This window comes from Engraulis encrasicolus, chromosome 13, assembly GCF_034702125.1.
Source record: "Engraulis encrasicolus isolate BLACKSEA-1 chromosome 13, IST_EnEncr_1.0, whole genome shotgun sequence".
NCBI classification, from domain to species: Eukaryota; Metazoa; Chordata; class Actinopteri; order Clupeiformes; family Engraulidae; genus Engraulis; species Engraulis encrasicolus.
Window position 1 is genome coordinate 23462077 of NC_085869.1, and position 19520 is coordinate 23481596.

The 19520-nt window shown below is 46.8% G+C and overlaps 1 protein-coding gene across 3 annotated transcripts in view; it reads right to left on the reverse strand.

Moving 5' to 3' along the window:
• Window positions 1–7712: 7712 nt before the first annotated feature.
• The window catches only part of adarb1b (adenosine deaminase RNA specific B1b), a 178634-nt gene continuing 166826 nt past the window's right edge, over window positions 7713–19520 (reverse strand). For all 3 annotated transcript variants that reach the window (XM_063213486.1, XM_063213485.1, XM_063213484.1), the window contains 3 exons: window positions 15687–15868; window positions 13519–13697; window positions 7713–12288 (listed from right to left, as the gene is read on the reverse strand). In XM_063213486.1, coding sequence (XP_063069556.1) covers window positions 12112–12288; window positions 13519–13697; window positions 15687–15868 — 538 coding nt within the window. In that variant the 3' untranslated portion in view covers window positions 7713–12111. The remainder of the gene's footprint in view (window positions 12289–13518; window positions 13698–15686; window positions 15869–19520) is intronic.

Here is a 19520-nt window from a genome sequence, read left to right on the forward strand (position 1 = left end):
GGGGGTGCTTCAAGAAAAAAGGTTAAGAACCACTGGTGTAGTGTACTAGTATGGGCCAAGTCGAGGGGCCTTGGCTGGAATCCACTAGTATAGGCCTATAGGGGGTCATGTCATGGTAAAGTTTGGGAACCCCTGTCTTAGTTGCTAGGAAAAGGGGACTGTGCCAGGGCCCTAACGCCGGACACACAGGGGCGCCGCAAAAAATGTTGGGGCCCATGAAAGATTCAAATTTTGGGCAACCAAAATGACAAATCATGTGATCAGCTTCCTTCCAGGGGCCCTGTCAGTGCTGTCGGGCCCTTAGAATCTGTAACACCTTCTCCCCCCTCGCGGCACCCATGCGGACACACACACACAAATTTGGTCAAGTGAACGTCTCCATTCTTTCCTATGGGGAAGCAAATTGGGGTGAAGGCAAGCGAACAGGGACAAGGCAAGGCGAAAATATTTGGGCAAGATGAATATTATGCAAATGCGACACGAATTTTGCCTGTGGTGGCCAATCAAATCAACAGCATAAATGTTTCAATCAATTTGATTCGCCGTTACAACTTATCTTATGGTCTGTTGACCTGTCAGAGTGGAACACTGAATTTCGCCTCTCTTCAGTTTGCTCATTTCACCTGCATGTGTCCCTGGCGTTAGTATAATGGGGGGGGGGGGGTGGATTGCAGACTCACAAGTATTCTGGAATTATCTTTGAAGGGGGGCCCGATGTGATATACTTGAGGGGCCAACTTCAAGAGGTGGTGCTAGGGGCCCTGGAAAATGGGAGCCAAAGAGTAAAGCAAATTCCTGAAAGCATGGCCAAAAGTGGCTCCTCCAGGTCTGTGGCCTTGAGTTTCTCAATGATACTCAATGAAGGTGTCAAGTATTTACAAATAATCCTTCACTGTTTATATTCACACCGCTAAGTGCGGTACGTCAAAAGACAAGGATGCCAAGCTATTATTAGCTCCACCACAGGAAGCTGACCTCTCTTCTCTCCTGTGTTACATGAGCTTGTCAAGGCACATTGAAGGCACATCGCCACGCCACGTGTCCTCCGCACTGTAAACACAAAAGGGAGTGTTTCCTAGTGACGGCAGGTGTGTGTGTGTGTGTGTGTGTGTGTGTGTGTGTGTGTGTGTGTGTGTGTGTGTGTGTGTGTGTGTGGTCTATACACAGGCTGCGCAGCGCCGTGCGAGACGACACACAAGGTCACAAAGATTTCAGGGGTAATAAATATTGAAGAATGAGAGTGAGGTGGGGGTTGTGGTGGGGCGGGGTGCGACGGAGGGGAAGGAGAAGGGAAGAGAGAGAAAAAAGACAGGAGAGGGAAAAAAAAGGAGAAGTGTGAGGGTATTGGAGGGGGTGGTGGGGGTGGGTGATTCACCACATACATCAACTCCACTGAGCAGAAAATTGAAATGGAAATCTGGACCTTGAATGAGTGCAGATTCCATTGTCCCGCGGGATGGAATTTTATGATTTATGGTGTCTCTCAGGGGCAGAGGGGACCTGGCTCACCTGCTCTCATGTCGCCACGGAGACCGGCCAGCGGCTACGCAAGCCAGCCAGACTCCATATGGAGACTTTTATTTCCTGAAGATATAAGCTTTCTTTGTTTCAAAAGTCTCTTTCGAACATTGTTTTGTATTTTTATGTCACTACATGTCTTTTTTCCTGTAATACCCTTGTGGGACAAACCTTTGTATTTGGACTCAAAGGATGGACTCAAAGGACTATATGGACTCAAGGGACTATATGTCGTTATTCACATCTACCAGAGCTTGTTATGAATGTACAGAGTAACGTCTACACGTCTAAAGCAATAAAAAAGTTGATCACAAAAAAGAGTCTCTTTCGAACAGAATGGGGGGGGGGGGGTGTATTCATAAGATCATTCTTGGACAAAATGTAATTAAGGTGATGGACTACAATGGGTGCACTAGATTAGTGCATATTGGAATTTGAATAATTGACACTTCTTAGATCAATTCAAAGTTTATGAACAGATAGCTAACACCAGAGACCTTATTGTGGTGGTGACATAATTAAAACGTAATTTCAGCTGAAATGACAATAGCACATAATAACTGATCATCAAAGGACAACACCTTATGAACACTTCTGTGCTGATTTAACAAAAAAATAATCCAATGTGAAATAATTATGCAGGAGCCTGAAAGAAGAAGTGTGTATCCAATCAGTATTGAATGTTTAAAAATTTAAATGTCTATGATAGTGACTACCTCCTTTAATTAGGTCACATTGGCCAATAAAGTTTTTTTTAAGAATGCAGTTAACAGAAAAATAATGATCAGGAACTGCAATAATATAACCTCGAATGAAGACCTACAGGAGCAGATTTATTGTAATCATTAAGGAAAAGATGAATATCCACTTGCAATGGGACGACATAGTACATCAGCAGACGCAAACAGGAAAATGTTCACTGAACGGCAAAAAACACTGTCCTTAAACATGATTAAATTCCACACCTCAATAACTTCTGGGGCCCTGCACTTTCCTGTTCAGAGAGTAATATTATGGTCTGGAACCCAAAGGCAGGACCACTGTCAGCTTTGGCCGGGCCCAGGACAAATTCATCTGAAAGGGCCCCAAACCCAATGCATACAATGTGAAGAGGACCCAATTCTGGGCCCCCTCTCTCCCTGGGCCAGGGACAAGAGACCCGTTTGTCGCCCCCCCCTGTCGGCTTCCCTGCCCAAAGGTAACGTGAAGATGAGCCTCACAAGTCGTGGGGTGGGGGTGCCAGTCTGTTTGGAATGTAGGTCATATTTCATTTGGCTCACTTTTGGTGTCAGCAGAATAGTTTCTCTTACACGGCCCAGGGGAAGATGGCATGAAATAGACCATCAGATGCTCTATCAGAAGAATGATGATGGAAGATACGAGTTGAGCAGTGGTCCAAATACACACGGGCATGAACATCAGTTTGATTTGAAGTTTCCAACCTTATCTAGTCTAATAAAAGGCATGATGCCATGCATATTTACATGCATTAGTAATTGGGTGATTTTCTAATTGGGTGATTTCCTGAACAGTTACCAGAAGTTAGCCAAGGTGGGTTTCCATATACAGGTACACATGGATGTCCAAAAAAAAAAAGTTTTATGTTGAACATATACGTACTGTAGGCTAGGTCAACTTTGATTAAAGCAACAATTAGTATAATTTGTCATTGGTTGCTCTGCAGGTTTGAAAGGGCAAAGAAAAATCAGCGAATGTAAATTGATCCCCTTTGGCTTTCTCCCCTGTTTCAGCTGTCGCAGGACTTTGCACAGCATGTTACACCTTCAGTTGACCCAGTAGTGAAGTAGAATGACACCAGGTGTGGGGGCATCATGGGGCATCTCTGGTAGAGCAGTGGTTCTTAACCTTTTTTCTTGAAGCACCCCCTAACCTGTGCCCTAGACAAGCCGCGCACCCCCAACTCAAACGTCTACACGTGTACACGAACAAAGAATTATGTAAGTGAATAATTACAATGATTCTTGCTTTAGACATTAATGAATACTTTAATGACTTACATTAGGTTCAAAACGTGATTTAGTTTGGTCTTGATTTGACTTAATTATAATGTCTGGAAGCTGAATTTTGGTCACAACGTTAACACAAATAACATTTTGCACACCCCCTGAAATCTCTGGCACACCCCCAGGCATTGAGGGAGACAATGAAGCTTATGACAACATTTTTGGTCATCTAGTATGCGCTATTTTGACCACAACTGCCAAAATGAATGTTTAAATCTGACTTGGAAAGGTCAGCTGTGATGGCATGAAGACGGCCTGATACCGCTACATTGAGGGGAGGGCCAGCCCAAAATGATCAACAGTCCACTGAGCAAATGCCCTGTATGCCTTATAGCCAATCCAGACATGCCCCCTGCATTCTTTCCCACTCCTCTCTTTATTACCCCCGCCAAGGAGGTTTTGTTTTCGGTCGTGTTGGTTTGTCTGTTTGTCTGCCAGCCAGATAACTCAAAAAGTTATGAACGGATTTTGATATTTTGTGGAGTTGTAAATGACAAAAAGAAGAGGTGATTAAATATTGGTGGTGATCCAGCTCACGATCCGGATTCAGGAATTAAAAAAAAAAAAATCTTCACCATTGCGGCATAGGCCGAATTTCAACATTCCCGTTTCTAACTCCACAAAAACGAGCCAGAAAGACTTGGAAAAAATAGAGTGTAACATAAGTCAAATGTTCTATCAAACAGCTTCCTGGGCGGAGGTCTGCACTCTCTGAGCCCTGAGTCAGCTGCACAGGTCACCGGGTAGGGTGATGGACGAGGATGAGGTGAGGTGCAGATCCCTCTCCTCTCCTCCCCTCCCCTCCCCTCTCCTCTCCTCTCCAGCAACCAGTGAGGTCAGGGACCTGGCGCCTCTCAAAGCGTAGTATAGCGCCGAAGAGAAAAAGAAGGGGAGAGTCATTACAACGCACTGGTCTACTCCACACTTTCTCTCATCACTTTTATACTGTATATCTACATATATATTATTTATATTTTTCGCCCTAACAGATGTTCGGACATGTGAGGAGGGAGGGAGGGAGTGTGTAATAAGAAGAGCGACCTTTTCACATGGATGTGCCACTGTGCTATGATCACACCACACAGACGGCACGCTGTAGTTAACCTACTTAACAGGCGACATGCATGCATAGCAGTCAGCTGCGCAGCGGAACTGGCTGTGTGTGTGTGTGTGTTGATGCCTATGTCTACTATATCCTGGCCCCTGGGGGACATGCTGTAGGGGTGAATGACAATGACTCAAGCCGGCGTTGACATGACAAGGCATGGAGGTGATAAGCATTGATTAAAGGGAAAAAGGAGCCACGCTCTTTCCTCTCTCTCTCTCTCCCCCTCCTTCCATCTCTCTCTCTCTCTCTCCATCTGGTGAAGGAACTGCCAGCAGTGCCTTCCCCTGCTCAAGTCAGAGCTCTGACTGAGACACAGTCACAGAAACTCCCCCCGGGACACAACACGGCAGAGAACAGCCGAGCAGAGCAGAGCAGAGCAGAGCAGAGCAGAGCAGAGCAGAGGGGCTCTCATTATCAACTGCCATCATCAGGGCCACTGACAGCGTTAACCGGGCTCAGGACTAAATCAACTGTAAGGGCCCCCTCTCAATGCATGCAATCAGGGACTGAGCTATCGGGAGGGCAAGCAGGGCACTTGTCCCTGGGCCCTCCCGTGTTTGTGGTGGGGGACCTATTGTGAGCTTGGCAAGCTGTATAGGGGGCCCTATAAATGTCTTGCCCAGGGGCCCTGTGTGCAATTAATGTGTACTTAATGGGGACCCAATTCTCGGCCTACTCTCTCTCCGGCCCCGGGACAACCCACCCGTTTGTCCCCCGCTTTCTTGTCACCCAGCCTGGGCCGTCCTGATAGGACAAACAGGAGGCACGAAGCGGGAGGTGGATGGATGGGTATTAGCGATAGCGCACGCACACACATGAAAATGCCATCGCTCCCTGTGCCGCGATCTGCCCCGTTATCATGACGCTAATGGGCTGAAGCGGTTGCTTGCGACGGCAAATCCAGTTCTGTCTCAGCTGGTATGAATCACGCTGTAACTTTGAAACTTTTCCTCGTAGAGTGGGAGGGGGTGTCGGTCATGGAGGCTGGCAAATAAAAAATTGATCACACACATTTTTTTTATTTTTTTACTAGGCCCATGAGTCTTTTGAAATATTAGAGCTGGCCCCACTGTGCGTGGCAGTTAGGTGCTGGAAAAAGTTAAGTCTGCACACTAACTAAAACACTTTCTTTCTTCTCTCTCTCTCTCTCTCACACACACACACGCACACACCTGTGTGGGCAGACTAATTATGTGTGTGCACCCCATCCAGTGTGGTATCTGTAACTGAGGGTAGTGTAAGATCACTGTGACAACAATGATGAGGTGCAGCAGAGAAGAGTGAGATGTCAGAAAAACATGTTTAAGTTGGAGAGAGAGAGAGAGAGAGAGAAAGCGAGAGAGAGAACACTGACTGGAGACAACACTCGCAGGCAGGAGGCAGTGTGCTGGTTGGTGCCTTTTTCACTGATGAGCTGAAAAGTTCTGTTCCTCTGTGGATCTGCAAAACTTCTCCCACCCACTCGCTTTTCAAGACTGTGTGTGTCTGAGTGCAGGCAGGCACACACGCACGCACACACACACACACTGCCCCCTCTGAGGGCCCTGTGAATAATTCCCTCTCTAGTCACGATGAAGGGAAAAGTAGGAAAGATGGTGGGGAGAAGAGGGGATGGGATGAACAGCAAGATAGATGGAAAGAGGATAGAGGGGGAAAAATAAAATAGTGCATTAAAAGAAAGGAGGACCTCTAAATTATGCATTATCAACACATGGAGTGGAGCATCCCTGCTTAAAGGAGAGAGAGAGAGAGAGAGAGAGAGAGAGAGAGAGAGAGAGAGAGAGAGAGAGAGAGAGAGAGTGTGTGTGAGAGAGAGAGTGTGTGTGAGAGAGAGAGAGAGAGAGAGAGACTCAGGGAGAGAAAGAGAGAGAGAAAGAGAGAAAGAAAGAGAGAAAGAAGCGGTCTGACTTGAGATCCACAGGCTCAGACACACCAGTGCATTAATGCATTATTGATCCACGGCACCAGCAGCCCTCCCACGCAACTGAATCACGGGCAACAAGACGGGGTAAGAAACACTACTGCTGTTGCACTATTAGTTGACGTTACGCAAGATGTAAAGGGGCGGGGATAAGGGATGCAGACACTGCAACCAGATCTGTCAACATGTCAATTCCTCCACCTCCTCCTCCAGCTGTACGGGGAAAGTCCTGGGAGACGAAAAGAATTGTGTGGCCATCCTTCTCTTATGTAAGCCACAATTCTTATACCGAGGAAAGACCTCTCACACTTCCACCCCCACACTCCCCAATATGAAAAGGGGGAGCCATTCCTCCAGTTCTGCAAGTAGGGGTGCTGACAGGGGGGTACAAAGGGGTGTGTTGTCCTGGGCCCAGGGAGATAGGGGCGCAGAATTGGGTCCCCGTTACTTTGTTTGTATTGGGTAGGGGGCCCTTACAGATTACTTTGTCCTGGGCCTGGCCAAAGCTGTCAGCGGCCGTGCCTGCTAGAAGTGTAGTGCTGTATCAGTGATTTGTGTTTCATTGAGGGACTTCATAACATCCAGTGCAACTTGGAGGATGTCAACAAGAGGGGAAGAGGAGGCAGGAGGCGGACAGCAGCACCAGTGGGGGGACTTTGGGGGACAGAACAAGTTGCACTGAATAAGCATCTCTCTAGCTCGAGCTCTGCGATAGGTCTGAATTAAGAGATCCACCTCTGCAGAAAACCGCAAAAATACTGCCGAGGACCCTCCTCCTCCTTCTCTTCCTTCTTCAGCTTGGTGCAGCAGAGCCGCTGGCTGTCCCAGAGGTGGCTATTTTTAGTGCGTTTTTCAGTTTACATGCTGGATCATGTTTTTTCTTTCTTTCTCCATCTCCCTTACGACCAGCAATGCGGAGCAGCCCTAATGAGCAGATGAGACACTTCCCTAATGAGGGGAGAATTATATACAAGGTACGCTCCATATTTGCTGAAAGAAAAGCCCTATGCTCAGGAGATGGTGTACTCGAGACAGGACCTTTGCGTTTGTTTGAGAGTTATTCATCTTACAGATTATAACAAGTAGACACTTGCACTTTGTACAGAGGATAACAAAATAATGACACACACATATACAAACGTAAACTAAGATCTCATTTATTTCTTTTTTTTTGTTCATTTGTATTATATATAGATCTATTTTCCCATGTTCTACATACAAGTCCTTTAAAAGTATGTCGTCATGCTGGGTGCAGCTTCAGTGTGGGAGGTCATGCAGGTGGCCCATTTTGTGAAGATTAGAGAGAGAGAGAGAGAGAGAGAGAGAGAGAGAGAGAGAGAGAGACACAGAGAGAGAGAGAGAGAGAGAGAGAGAGAGAGAGAGAGAGAGAGAGAGAGAGAGAGAGTAATAGAGAACAAGAGAAATGTTGAGGCAAGGGAATAGTGAGATACAGGGGAGAAAGGGGGAGGAGAGAGAGAGAGAAAGAAAGAGAGAGAGAGAGAGAGAGAGAGAGAGAGCGTGAGAGAGAGAGAGAGAGAGAGAGAGAGAGAGAGAGAGAGAGAGAGAGAGAGAGAGAGAGAGAGAGAGAGAGAGAGAGAGAGCGTGAGAGAGAGAGAGAGAGTAAGAGAAGAGAGTATTTTGACCCAGCGGTGAAACTAGATCGTGTGACCACGTCCCACAGTACAGTTACTAAATTACAACATGGTCAGAACAACTGGCGGGACCAGGACAAGATCACAAAGACAGGAGTCTGGACTCTTGGCTGGAAAAAAGTAGCTCGGCACCAGAAGAAGAGGAACAAAAAAACAAAAACAAAAAACAAAAAACAAAAAAAGAATATTAAAATAACTCTTTTTTGTTTTACAAGTTCCACGGTCCACATTTATAGCACGTGGTCTGTAGTCCTGACATCATCCATTGACATCTTGTGCAGTCAAAGAAAACGATCAAAGCAAGCGAGCGTTTTGGAAATGTAGCTCACCGATGATCAGCTGGTTCATGGAATGAGAAAGTGATTGGTGGAAGGATTTTTGTTTAAAAAACACAGCATTAACAAAAGAAAAGAAAAGAGAAAAACACTCAATTACAACAAGGGGCTGTTCTGACATGGCTCCGAGAAGCATCGGACGATCACTGGTGGACAAATAAAAAATGCTCCCCCTCTCTTCACCACTTCTGGTCTCAGGATGAAACAGAGCACAGTACTCTCTACACGTTCTGATCTGGTTGGAAGGAGCCTATGTGGCGGGCGAGGGGAGCAGAGGGGGAAGGGGGTGAGAGGGTCGACCTTCCAACCCCCTTCTTCTTCATCATCATCATCTCAGTACTGGGTGGAGCTGGACAGGAGGGGGGCATCGAGGTGAGCCCACTCTTGTTCTGCCCCAACCATGGACCTCCTGGACCTTCCGTGCCGGGTCCCCACAGCCCAGTGGCAGCCCGAGGCGCCGATCCATCACTGCAGCCGCAGCAGCAGCAGCAGCACAGGGGGGCAGCCTAGAGCACCGTTGGGGGGGGTGGGGGTCAGGGACACAAGGGCATGACCAGCCCACCAGCAGAACGTCACAGCGGGACTTGAACATGTGAAAACGACGACAAGAGAGGAGGGAAAAAATGGCGTCTTGGAAAGCATGTCGGTTGAATAGGGGGCTGTTGCAGTGGAAAACAAAAACAATGACAATGCTCAAATAAAAACAAATATATAAAGAGAAGGAAAAACTGGAAGGTGAACTCAGCACAGTTTTGTTCACCCACGAGGTGCTGAAAACAAACTGAATGATTTTTTTTTTTTCCTTTTAAATTTACAGGGGGGCATGTTGATATCACACGGAGCCTGTTTTTACACTGTACCACTGATTACAATGTATGCAGAATATTCATCAAGACAATTTCAGCTAGGCTCACATATATTTACAAGTGTAAAATCGACAGGTTCAGAAATACTGAAGCAAATAGAACGATTAAGGTTACACCTCGAAAGCTGGAACTGGATGGAGTTTTCATTTTGTACAAATTAAGATACATGTGAATGGCGCATTACAAAAAAAGGTCAATGACAACACATTGTAATACAAAGGTGTCAGTCCTTACAGTTTACCCATAACCTTGAAAAATAACGCTCTCATTTTCCTTTTTGAGCACACAAAGACAAAGCATTCTCCCTGCATGGAAAAAATAATGACATCATCTTTGGTGAAGATTCCACAGCAAATCTCCAAAGTCCTGTTGCTATGACGTCTCTCATAGAGTTCTACTGGGCTCAGCAGCAGGTACACCCAGATGGACAAACGCACTGGAAAAAAAAAAACACCCACCCACACCCGCCGTCGAGACAGGGCATTTCTCTAGTCCATTCTCTCATGCAACATACTGCTGGGGTCTACTGCAGTTTTGTACCAAAATATCAAGTCAAGTCCATCTTTTTTTGTACAATAAAATAATACAAAAAATGTTAAAAGAAAAAATCATGGTAAAACAGTTATCACCCAATATCATTAAGAAAACCATCAGTGATCATCTGGATGTCAACAGTATTGACGCTCTATGACTAGGACGGATGGTGGCGGTTTCAGCAGTGCCTGTGCACCTGTTAAACTCCAGAAGATGTTCACAAACACACAACAGAGAAAGCCATGAGCCTTACTGTGTTGAAAGAATGCTGGCGTTAAGATTCCTTCCAGAAGGAAATGCTTCAAAAATGCAAGCTGTACTTTTTTGTTGGTTAAAAATAAATAAATCCCTCCCCCTTTTCCCACCCTGACCGTAAAATGTTTCCCATGCAAAGAGATGGCTTTAGTCAACGAGAGAAACATGCATCAACTTACAAACTCACACGATTGTCTTTGAGAAGGTAAATGTCCCCTTTCTCCAGACATCGGAATGCCCTGTCCTTCTAGCTTGCCATATGTTCCATGACAAACGAATGTCTACAACATAGGAAAATACCCAATATGATAGCTGGGGTGGCTATTTAAGGAAGTTCTCTTATTTTTTTTTAAAAAAATGAAAGATTTTTTTTTTTTCGTGCAACTAAAAGTAAGTTCATAGCTTTGTGTCAACAAAACTAGACACTTGCTGTGTTTTTCATCTAGAAATGTTTTTTTTTGTTTGTTTTTTTAAAATACATTTACATGATGCTATAAGTTAATCTCCCAAAATCAGGGAGTAAACGATGCCTTAAAAGGCAAGAAGCTGCTCCAGAATATATTATAAACATGCATCTGCAATATTTTTGGAGCTGAAAGCACTGTGTAATGTTTTCCCTATTTTCCCATCCTTTTTTTTTTTTTTAATCAATGAGAGCAATGCACTTCGGTTGCATCTGTTTGACAGTGATGAGAATCACACTGGATCGCGAAACATTTTCAGTCACCCTTTAAGCACGTCAGTCATCTACCAACAAACGACTAAATGAGAACGGTCACCGAGATTTTTTCCTCAGTTTTCAGACGACTAAGTCTTAAAGGGAGAATTTGACCTCTGAGTATTCCCCATCACCTTTCCCACTTTACATTAAATGAGACACAAAACAAACAAACAAGTTCACACGGAACGACAATAAAAAGCCTTTGCTGGACTGCAAAGCTACGCTATTACCCGCTCACCTGCTGTGAATACCTATTTCAGAAAAGACAAAAGGGCAGAGATGTGTGTGAGTGTGGAGGGGGGTTCTGATTGCTCTTCTGAATAAAAACAAAACCATGTCGTAAGAAATTCTTGAAATTTGGAAGCTTAGAAAAGTACCCAGGTGTGACAGCGCTATGAGGATTTTTCCTAAAATAATGAGATTATTTTTTTTTCCTGTTTTGTCTAGATTGTGAACCTGATGTGTGTGAGAGAAGGCTGGAGCGTGGATATACATCCCCTGGCCTTGCACAGAGCCCTGGGTTTCAGGCCCACTCATCTGATTGTAATGGGCACGTGGTTGGCACCAGTGTTAACTTTTCTCAAGTGTCTCACACCCTTACTATTTGTATTTGTGTTTTTTTTCCTGTCTAACTTCCTCCTGTCTTTTTGCGGTCTGTTTCACAATATGAACATCTACAAGTATAAAATAACAAAAACAAAACAAAATGAAACAACAATAATAAGGGACACAGTTACCCAACGCTGGTCCTGGATGTCCCAGGTGTGCATGAGTGACCTCCCTGTTTGTTAAAATGTCTTTTAGTTAAAAACAAAATCATCAGTTCGAGTTTTAAATTAAAAAAAATCTCTGGCTTCTAAAGACATCATAGATTCACAAATTAAAAAAGGGAGGGGGTTGGTGTGGTGTGGTGTGGTGTGGTGCTGTATGACGACTTTACAGGTTGTGAGAAGAGAACAGTGCGATCATGTGATATGGACGGTTGGTGGTGGTGGTGGTGGTCAGGATGGACACGTACGGTACAGTACACACGAACAGTCACTCACTCACACAACGGACACACACATAAGTAGACACGGATCAAGCAAAGTCTCTATAGCTGGCTGGGCGTCCTCCCTCCCTCCCTCTCTCCATCCCTCCCTCCCTCCTCGCAGGCTCCCAGCTCCATGGCCCATCTTCAGGAGGTGAGGGCAAACTGGTCCTGTTCGATGGGCTTTTTCACCCAGGCGCCCAACCCTGCTTTGTGGAAGGCTTTGATGAGCGCCTGCTTGGCCGCGTGGTACTCCTCGGCTGCCTGCTTGGCGTCATGGTAGGAGCTGGGCTTGGTCACTTTGATCCGCAGTGTTGCCGTCAGCTAGGGGGAGAAGAGAACAGAACAGAACAGGGGTGAGTTTCTCAAAAGAGAAGTTGTTAGCCTGTTAGCAACTTCGGTAGTTGCCAATGGGAAAATGCATTGAAAACAACAAAGTAGATAATGTAGTAAGCAACTTTGGTTTTGAGAAATTCACCCCAGAGTAGAGATTTTGGTCAGAAATATGGCAGGGGAAGCAAAAGGCGAAACACACATCATCTATAGCAGTAGTTCCCAAACTTGTCCCCCTGCGCACCCTCTTGTAGATTTCATTGTGGTTCGCACACCCCCTAAGCGAATATTTTGGTGTGCTGAAGTATGATTCACTGCACATTATGCACAGTTGTTTACAGTTGTTTAGGGGAATCCTATTTTCCAACAGTCTAGGAGTTAAACTACACTTCAGATGGACCATCCCAGCATACAATTCACCATACAATTAAAAACTACTTCATGTTCATTAATGCTGGATAAAAACTCACATATCCACCATTGCTCTATTTAGCTCACGCACCCCCTTATGGCAGGCCGCGCACCCCCAGGGGTGCATGCACCCCAGTTTGGGAAACCCTGATCTATAGTACAGAGCACAGATTTTCTATGAGCAGATCTCAGAGAGATCTAAACTAAAAATAACATTACGGCAAACTTATTATACATTTTATGGATTATACAAAACATACACTGTACATTAAAATATTGTCTTGATTGGGGCTACATCTCACGACTTCACATTTCTGAAATGGCTTCTATCATCATGGAATTCCTTTCTTTACAACTGCGAAGCCGCACATCTTGTGAGGGCAGTTGCCAAGGCTGGGCAGAGAAACACACTTGTATGTCAGGTATACAAAATGAAAGATGACACATGCATGTCCATACACCCGTCTATGAATAATCTGTAGCCTACACCCAGGTGGACATCCACCTTTTAATTGATGGACTGATAATTTGCGTCGAGATCCACACTTTTCCACATCTCGTCAGTCTTTTTTTTCCCCCCTTTTTTTTGGTCTTTTTGACTTTATTTATGATAGGACAGTGAAGGTGGTGACAGGAAGCTAGTGGGGAGAGAGAGACAGGGAAGGGCCGGGATCCAAAGGACCCGGGCCGGGAGTCGAACCTGGGTCAGTCTTAGTCAATCTGAACGTGTCCGTGGAAAGCAAGTAGTATATTTTTTGTCCGTAAGTGAGCTTCGTATCGTACAGTACATGGTCTCGTCTCTCCTCTTACCTTGGCGTAGAGCCTCATCCAGCGGCTGTAGAGGGCGTGTTTGCAGAGGCGCGAGGGGCGTCCCATGTCGTCCTTCCCTGTGGTGGCGTTGATGACCTCCAGGGCCTGGTCGCCCACCGTCCAGTTCACGCTGAAGTTGGGCGCCTTCCCGGGCTGCCTAGCCTCCGCGTTGCTAATGCCTAATCCAGGAAAAAAAAAAACAATAGCAATAAACAAAATGAACTCAAAACAAAAAAAATTAACCGCCAGAAGTTATGCGCCAACAACAACAATAAAAAGACGAGGATCTCAGATAAAATTTATTGCAATCTATCTCCCAATCCTGTTACACTGCCTTCAATAAAATTGGTGGGAATCAATCCTATTTTTCACAACGAGAAACCGATGAACGAAGAATGACAAATAAATATTCAGTAGCCATTTGTGGAATTACTTGAGTGCTTAATTGTGACAGTGATGAGCCCGAATCCTTCAACCCCCTTTGGTCTGTGCCGAACAGGCGAAAAAGGCATAACAATCTCAGTGATGGCCCCTCGTCGTGAGGGTGAGTGTGAGGGGGAAGAGGAAAATTGGGGCAGTAAATCACGCTTAGATAACTCTTAAGTAGTGAGGAAGGGCTTTAAAAGTTTGGTGTCTGACTGGAGCAGACCCATTCCCCTGCTGCTGAGCGCTGTGCTGCGATGTGCTGAGACACTTAAGGGGCTATGAGCCATTAGGCCTGGGGATTATGATTTAGGACGCCCCGGTGGTAAGTGGCCATGTAAGATGTAAGCCCCCCCCCCTCCGCTAAAAACCTTTAAAGCGGAAAAGGTTAATTGCTCTCCCCCATTATACTCATCTTTACCTAAAGCTGGGAAGGAGCAGGGATCAGGAGGGTGAAAGGGGAAGCGAGGAGAGAGGGAGAGAGGGAGAGAGGGAGAGGAGAAAAGAGGTGACTGTATAACGGAAAACAAAAGGGGCTTTAAGACTCCTGGAAGAGAAGACCGCAAAGTATCGTCGTCGGCACTACTTTATTCAACGCTAATGGAAGTGATTGGGTGGGAAAAGCAAGTGCAATACTTGCCGCGCAGCTGCATATCAAAGCAACACCCCCAACACTTAATCAAGGCAATGCTGTATTAAAAAAAATCCATTAAAACGTGAACTTTGTTAGAGAGAGAGAGAGAAAAAAAACACTGCCCACATGCAAGAATGATGCAAGAGGGTGAAATGGCACAATGCCGAATTAACAGATGAGGCAGATAATACCAGATGTCCTCCCCAACAAAAGAGGCCGAAATAAATTATTCTTACAGATGTTCGCAAGCTTTATCAGATCAAACGTAATATTTAAAGAGCGAATGGGATAGTGGGTGGGTGGGTGGTTGGTTGGGCAGAAAAATAACTTCACCTTCTCCCTCGTAGTCTAAATAGTGCATGAAGATCTCCTCCATTCTGAGCTTATGGAGGTCGAAAATAAATGTATTTTTATCGCTAACATTCACCTCTCAGAGAGCAGAGCCAATTGACATGCTCCAGGAGAGAGAGAGGGATGGCTTGCTCCCTCTTATAGATCGCTTCTGGTGTATAGAAGAAGTGGAGGGTTTTCTAGAAGGTTCAGAGGAGGTGGGTGTGATGTGGTGTGAGCAGCACAGGAGGAGCCGGGAGGAATGGAGAGTTTGGGTGGTGTGTGTGACTGTAGTTGCTGCTTTGTACTAGAAGCTAACTGGGATCAAAATAAAACAAGGTCCACAGATCTCTACTGCATACTCCTCCAAAAAGCAAACCTGTTTTTGACCAATGGGCCGCCCGACAGACAGTGTTGTGTGTTGCCGCACCGCATGCAACGAAAAACAAACTCACCACTGAGGATGCAGTGTGGGCCCAGGAGGAGGGAGGGAAGGAAGGGAGGAAAAGAGAGAGAGAGAGAGAGAGAGAGAGAGAGAGAGAGAGAGAGAGAGAGAGAGAGAGAGGGAGGGAGACAGAGAGAGGGAGACAGCGAGAGGGAGAGAGAGAAGGAGGGATGGAGGGAGAGAGAGACAGAGAGAGAAAGAGAGAGAGAGAGAGAGAGAAAGAGAGAGAGGGAGAGAGAGAGGAAGAGAGGGAGGGATGGAGGGAGAGCTGGAGGGATGAAGGCAGAATGAGTGAGAGAGAGAGAGAGAGAGAGAGTGTGCTGCTGTATGACTCACCACTGAGCAGGGGTCTGTTGAGGGTGAACTGCTGCGGCAGGTCCTCGATGTCTGCGATGCGCTGGTACATGGCGCGGGACAGGTGGTCGGCGTGGTACAGGCTGCCCAGGATGATGCTGGAGAAGTAGATGGGCTCCGTGAAGTAGCTCATCAGGGACCCCTGGATACCCACCACGTTCCACCTGCAGTTAGGAGGAGGAGGAGGGAAAGGAGGAGGAGGGGCGAGAGGAGGAGGAGGAGGAGGAGGAGGAGGAGGGGGGAGAGGAGGAGGAGGAGGAGGAGGAGGAGGGGAGAGAGGAGGAGGCGGAGGGGAGAGAGGAGGAGGAGGAGGAGGAGGAGGAGGGGAGAGAGCCAGTAGGGGGAGGAGGAGGGGAGAGAGGAGGAGGACGAGGGGGAGGAGAAGGAGGAGGAGGAGAGAGAGGAGGAGGAGGAGGAGGAGGAGGAGGAGGAGGAAGAGAAGCCAGTCGGCCAGCACAGAGATTTGGCTGTCAGAACACGGGAACACAAGAACCCCCGCAGAGTCACACACACATACACAGATGCATTCATGTCAAATCAGGAACCTGTTTCTTGAAAGCTTCGTTGCTAAGCAGTTAGCAACCTACTTGGTTCCCTATGGGAGTTTGCATTGCATTGCATTGCAACCAAGTAAGTTTCTAACTTAGCAACAACGCTGTAGAAAAATGTACCCCAGAAATGTCTGTGAGAACACATTGGAAAGCCCCCCCACGGACATACACATACACACAGATGTATTTCCGTCTCATCAACTTTGTCTTTTTTTTATATCTGTACTGCAGGAAGGAGAGAGGAGGGAGAGAGAAGCTAGTCGGCCGGGACAGAGAGTTGGCCGTCAAAGCACGGGAACACAAGAACATACGAACCCCCGGAGAGTCACATGCACAGACACAGATGCACAGATGCATTATGTTGAATCAGAAATGTCTGTGAGAACACATTGGAAAGCTCCCTACAGACATACACATACACACAGATGCATTTCTGTCGCATCACAGTGTACAACTTCTTTTTGTTTTTTAAATAGCTTTCTAACAAAATACTGTATAAATACCTAGGAAGAAAAGTTAATAATTCAAGATTATTATAATATTCAAGATAATTCAACATTTCTTCTATATTGTCCATCCCTCCTGTTTCTTTGCATTATATAGCTGAAGTGGAGGGGAGAAACTCTCTGAGACAATCTGTGGAGAACAATGATGAAATTCCGCTCATAACACCTCCAATCTGGCCGAGGAGTGTAGGTACGAGGCGAGCTGAGACTGTGTGAAATTGAGACATGGGTTCTTGTCAGCAGGACGTGCGCAAACCAATAAATCAGCCCCCTTTGATAGCCCTGAGGCTTGATCCTACATGCTCGAGTAGAGGGAGGAGAGGAGAAGAAGGAGGAGAGAGAGAGCGAGAGACAGAGACAGAGAGAGGGAGGGAGAGAGAGAGAGAGAGAGAGAGAGAGAGAGAGAGAGAGAGAGAGAGAGAGAGAGAGAGAGAGAGAGCGAGAGTGAGAGAGAGAGAGGGAGAGAGAAAATGACAGAGAGACAAAGAAAGAGGGAGAGACAGAAAATGTAAGACCAATAGACAGAGAAGGTGAAAATGAAAGAAAGAAAGAGAGGTCAGAAAACCATACCCAAGTTAAAGAGAAAAATGCGAGGAGAGAGAAATAGCGAGAGATGGGAGAGAAGAGAGAGTACAGAAACACGCTTGGCGCGCGCGCGAGAGAGAGAGCGAGAGAGAGAGCAAGAGAGAGGGACAGAGTGCAAGAGAGAGTAAGGCAATAACAGCAAAGCGGGACTTGTTTCATTAGACACAGCTTTCTCCCGAGCTGCTGTCCAATTTGGGTCTTATCCTAGACGCCGTGCTGCATCCCAGATGTGGCTCAGTAGGAAACGCTGTTCTGGCCGCTACAATCAAAAGGTCTAATCAAGGCCCTCGACACGCCAGAACTGTCACCACACTCTCCCCCTCTCCCCCCCCTCTCCGACCCACTCCCCCATCTCTACCCCCACTCCGCTCCCCCCTGCCCCCAGCTGACACCTGCTGGAGTGCATGTAAGGGGAGACCAAGAGGCTGTACAGAGTGATTGGCTGAAGGCTACTTTCCCCCCAGCTCTGGCCAATCATGCGCTCTCATTCAACCAGCCACAAGCTTGTACAGCAGACAGAGGCTGAGCTATAAGGGAAGGCGAGCAGGGCTTTTGCCCCTGGGGCCAACAGGCCCTTCCCGTTTTCATGCTGGGGGGCCCTATTGCGACCTTGGCCAGCCGTATGGGGGGGGCTCTATAAGAGTCTTGCTCTGTGGCTCTGCGTGCAATTGTTCCGCCACTGACAGCAGGCCCTGGTGTTACTTGCTAACGAGTGGCATTATATTTATTATTTATTTAGGTGTGGAGACAGCGTGGAGCAGCAGTAGCCTCTCATCAGTTCCTTATTTTGTAGTGACTTGATGTTGGTGGCTTAGTGCAGTGTTTCCCAACCTTTTTGGTTTCACGTACCCCCGAAGCCTTTTTGTTGTACCACACGTACCCCTAACCCATTCTCTCTTTCTATTCTCCTATCCCAATATGGTCATGCTCTATTAATTTGTTTTCATCGCATTGTTCCAAGTACCCCCTGCAGTGTGCTTGCGTACCCCTAGTGGTACACGTACCCCTGGTTGGGAAACACTGGCTTAGAGCATCATCAAAAAGGAGAGACTGAAGGAGAGTGGAGAGTGGAGAGTGGAGAGGGGAGAGGGGAGAGGGGGTAGGGGGAGCAGGAAATTATCCAGCTGACTGGATCAGGCTCTGATTGCGACTTTTAACTTTGAAAAAAATAATGATATTGAAAAAAAGCTGGCAGGCGACGTGGTTAATAATTCAGAGAGAGAAACTCTGGGCTACTGAGCTACTGAGGGACGACGGCTGGATGGCTGCTCAGCTCTCCCGAACTAGAAGAAAGATGTGATGCTGAATCGTAGCAAAGCAGGCCGGGTGACCCTCTCTAAACTGGGCTGCACCGTCGCACTGCACCCCTCTCTCTTCTCTTCCTGTCTCTCTCTCAAGGCCTATTGGCCTGGAGATGACATTTGGAAAAGCGGCCGGGCCACCTCACTTTCCCCTCCTGTCCAGTGCCAGATGGGCCTGGGGGTGGAGAGACTGGCCTAGACAGGAAGTCAGAAGGGTGTGTGCGTGAGAGAGAAAGAGAGAGTGCCTGTGTGTGTGTGTGTGTGTGTGTGTGTGTGTGTGTGTGTGTGTGTGTGTGTGTGTGTGTGTGTGTGTGTGTGTGTGTGTGTGTGAGTGTGCACGCGTGTGTGAGAGAGAGAGTAAGAATGAGTGAGTGTGTGTTTGTGTGTGCATGCGTATATGTGCGTGCCTGAGTGTTTGTGTGTGTGTGTGTGTGTGTGTGTGTGTGTGTGCCAGAGTGTGTGTGTGTGTGTGTGTGTGTGTGTGTGTGTGTGTGTGTGTGTGTGTGTGTGTGTGTGTGTGTGTGCACGATGGTGACCGCGTGGCCTCCATTGTTGGCCGTGAGGAGTGGAGTAGCGGTGGCAGCTCCTCTGAGCCATCTGTCAGCACCTGAGTGATGCCCTCACCTTGGAACACAACAATAAACTGCAGCCAGCAACACAACAATAAACTGCAGCCAGCAACACAGAGAAGAGTGACAGAAACACAGAGGATGAAAAACAGACCGAGATGGATGGAGAAAAACAGCGATGAGTGAGCAAGAGCGAGAGAAAGGAGGGCAGAGAGAGAGAGAGAAAGAGAGAGAGAGAGACAGACTGAGAGGGTGAGAGAGCAAGAGAGGGAGGGAGGGAGGGAAGGGGGAGAGAGAGAAACAG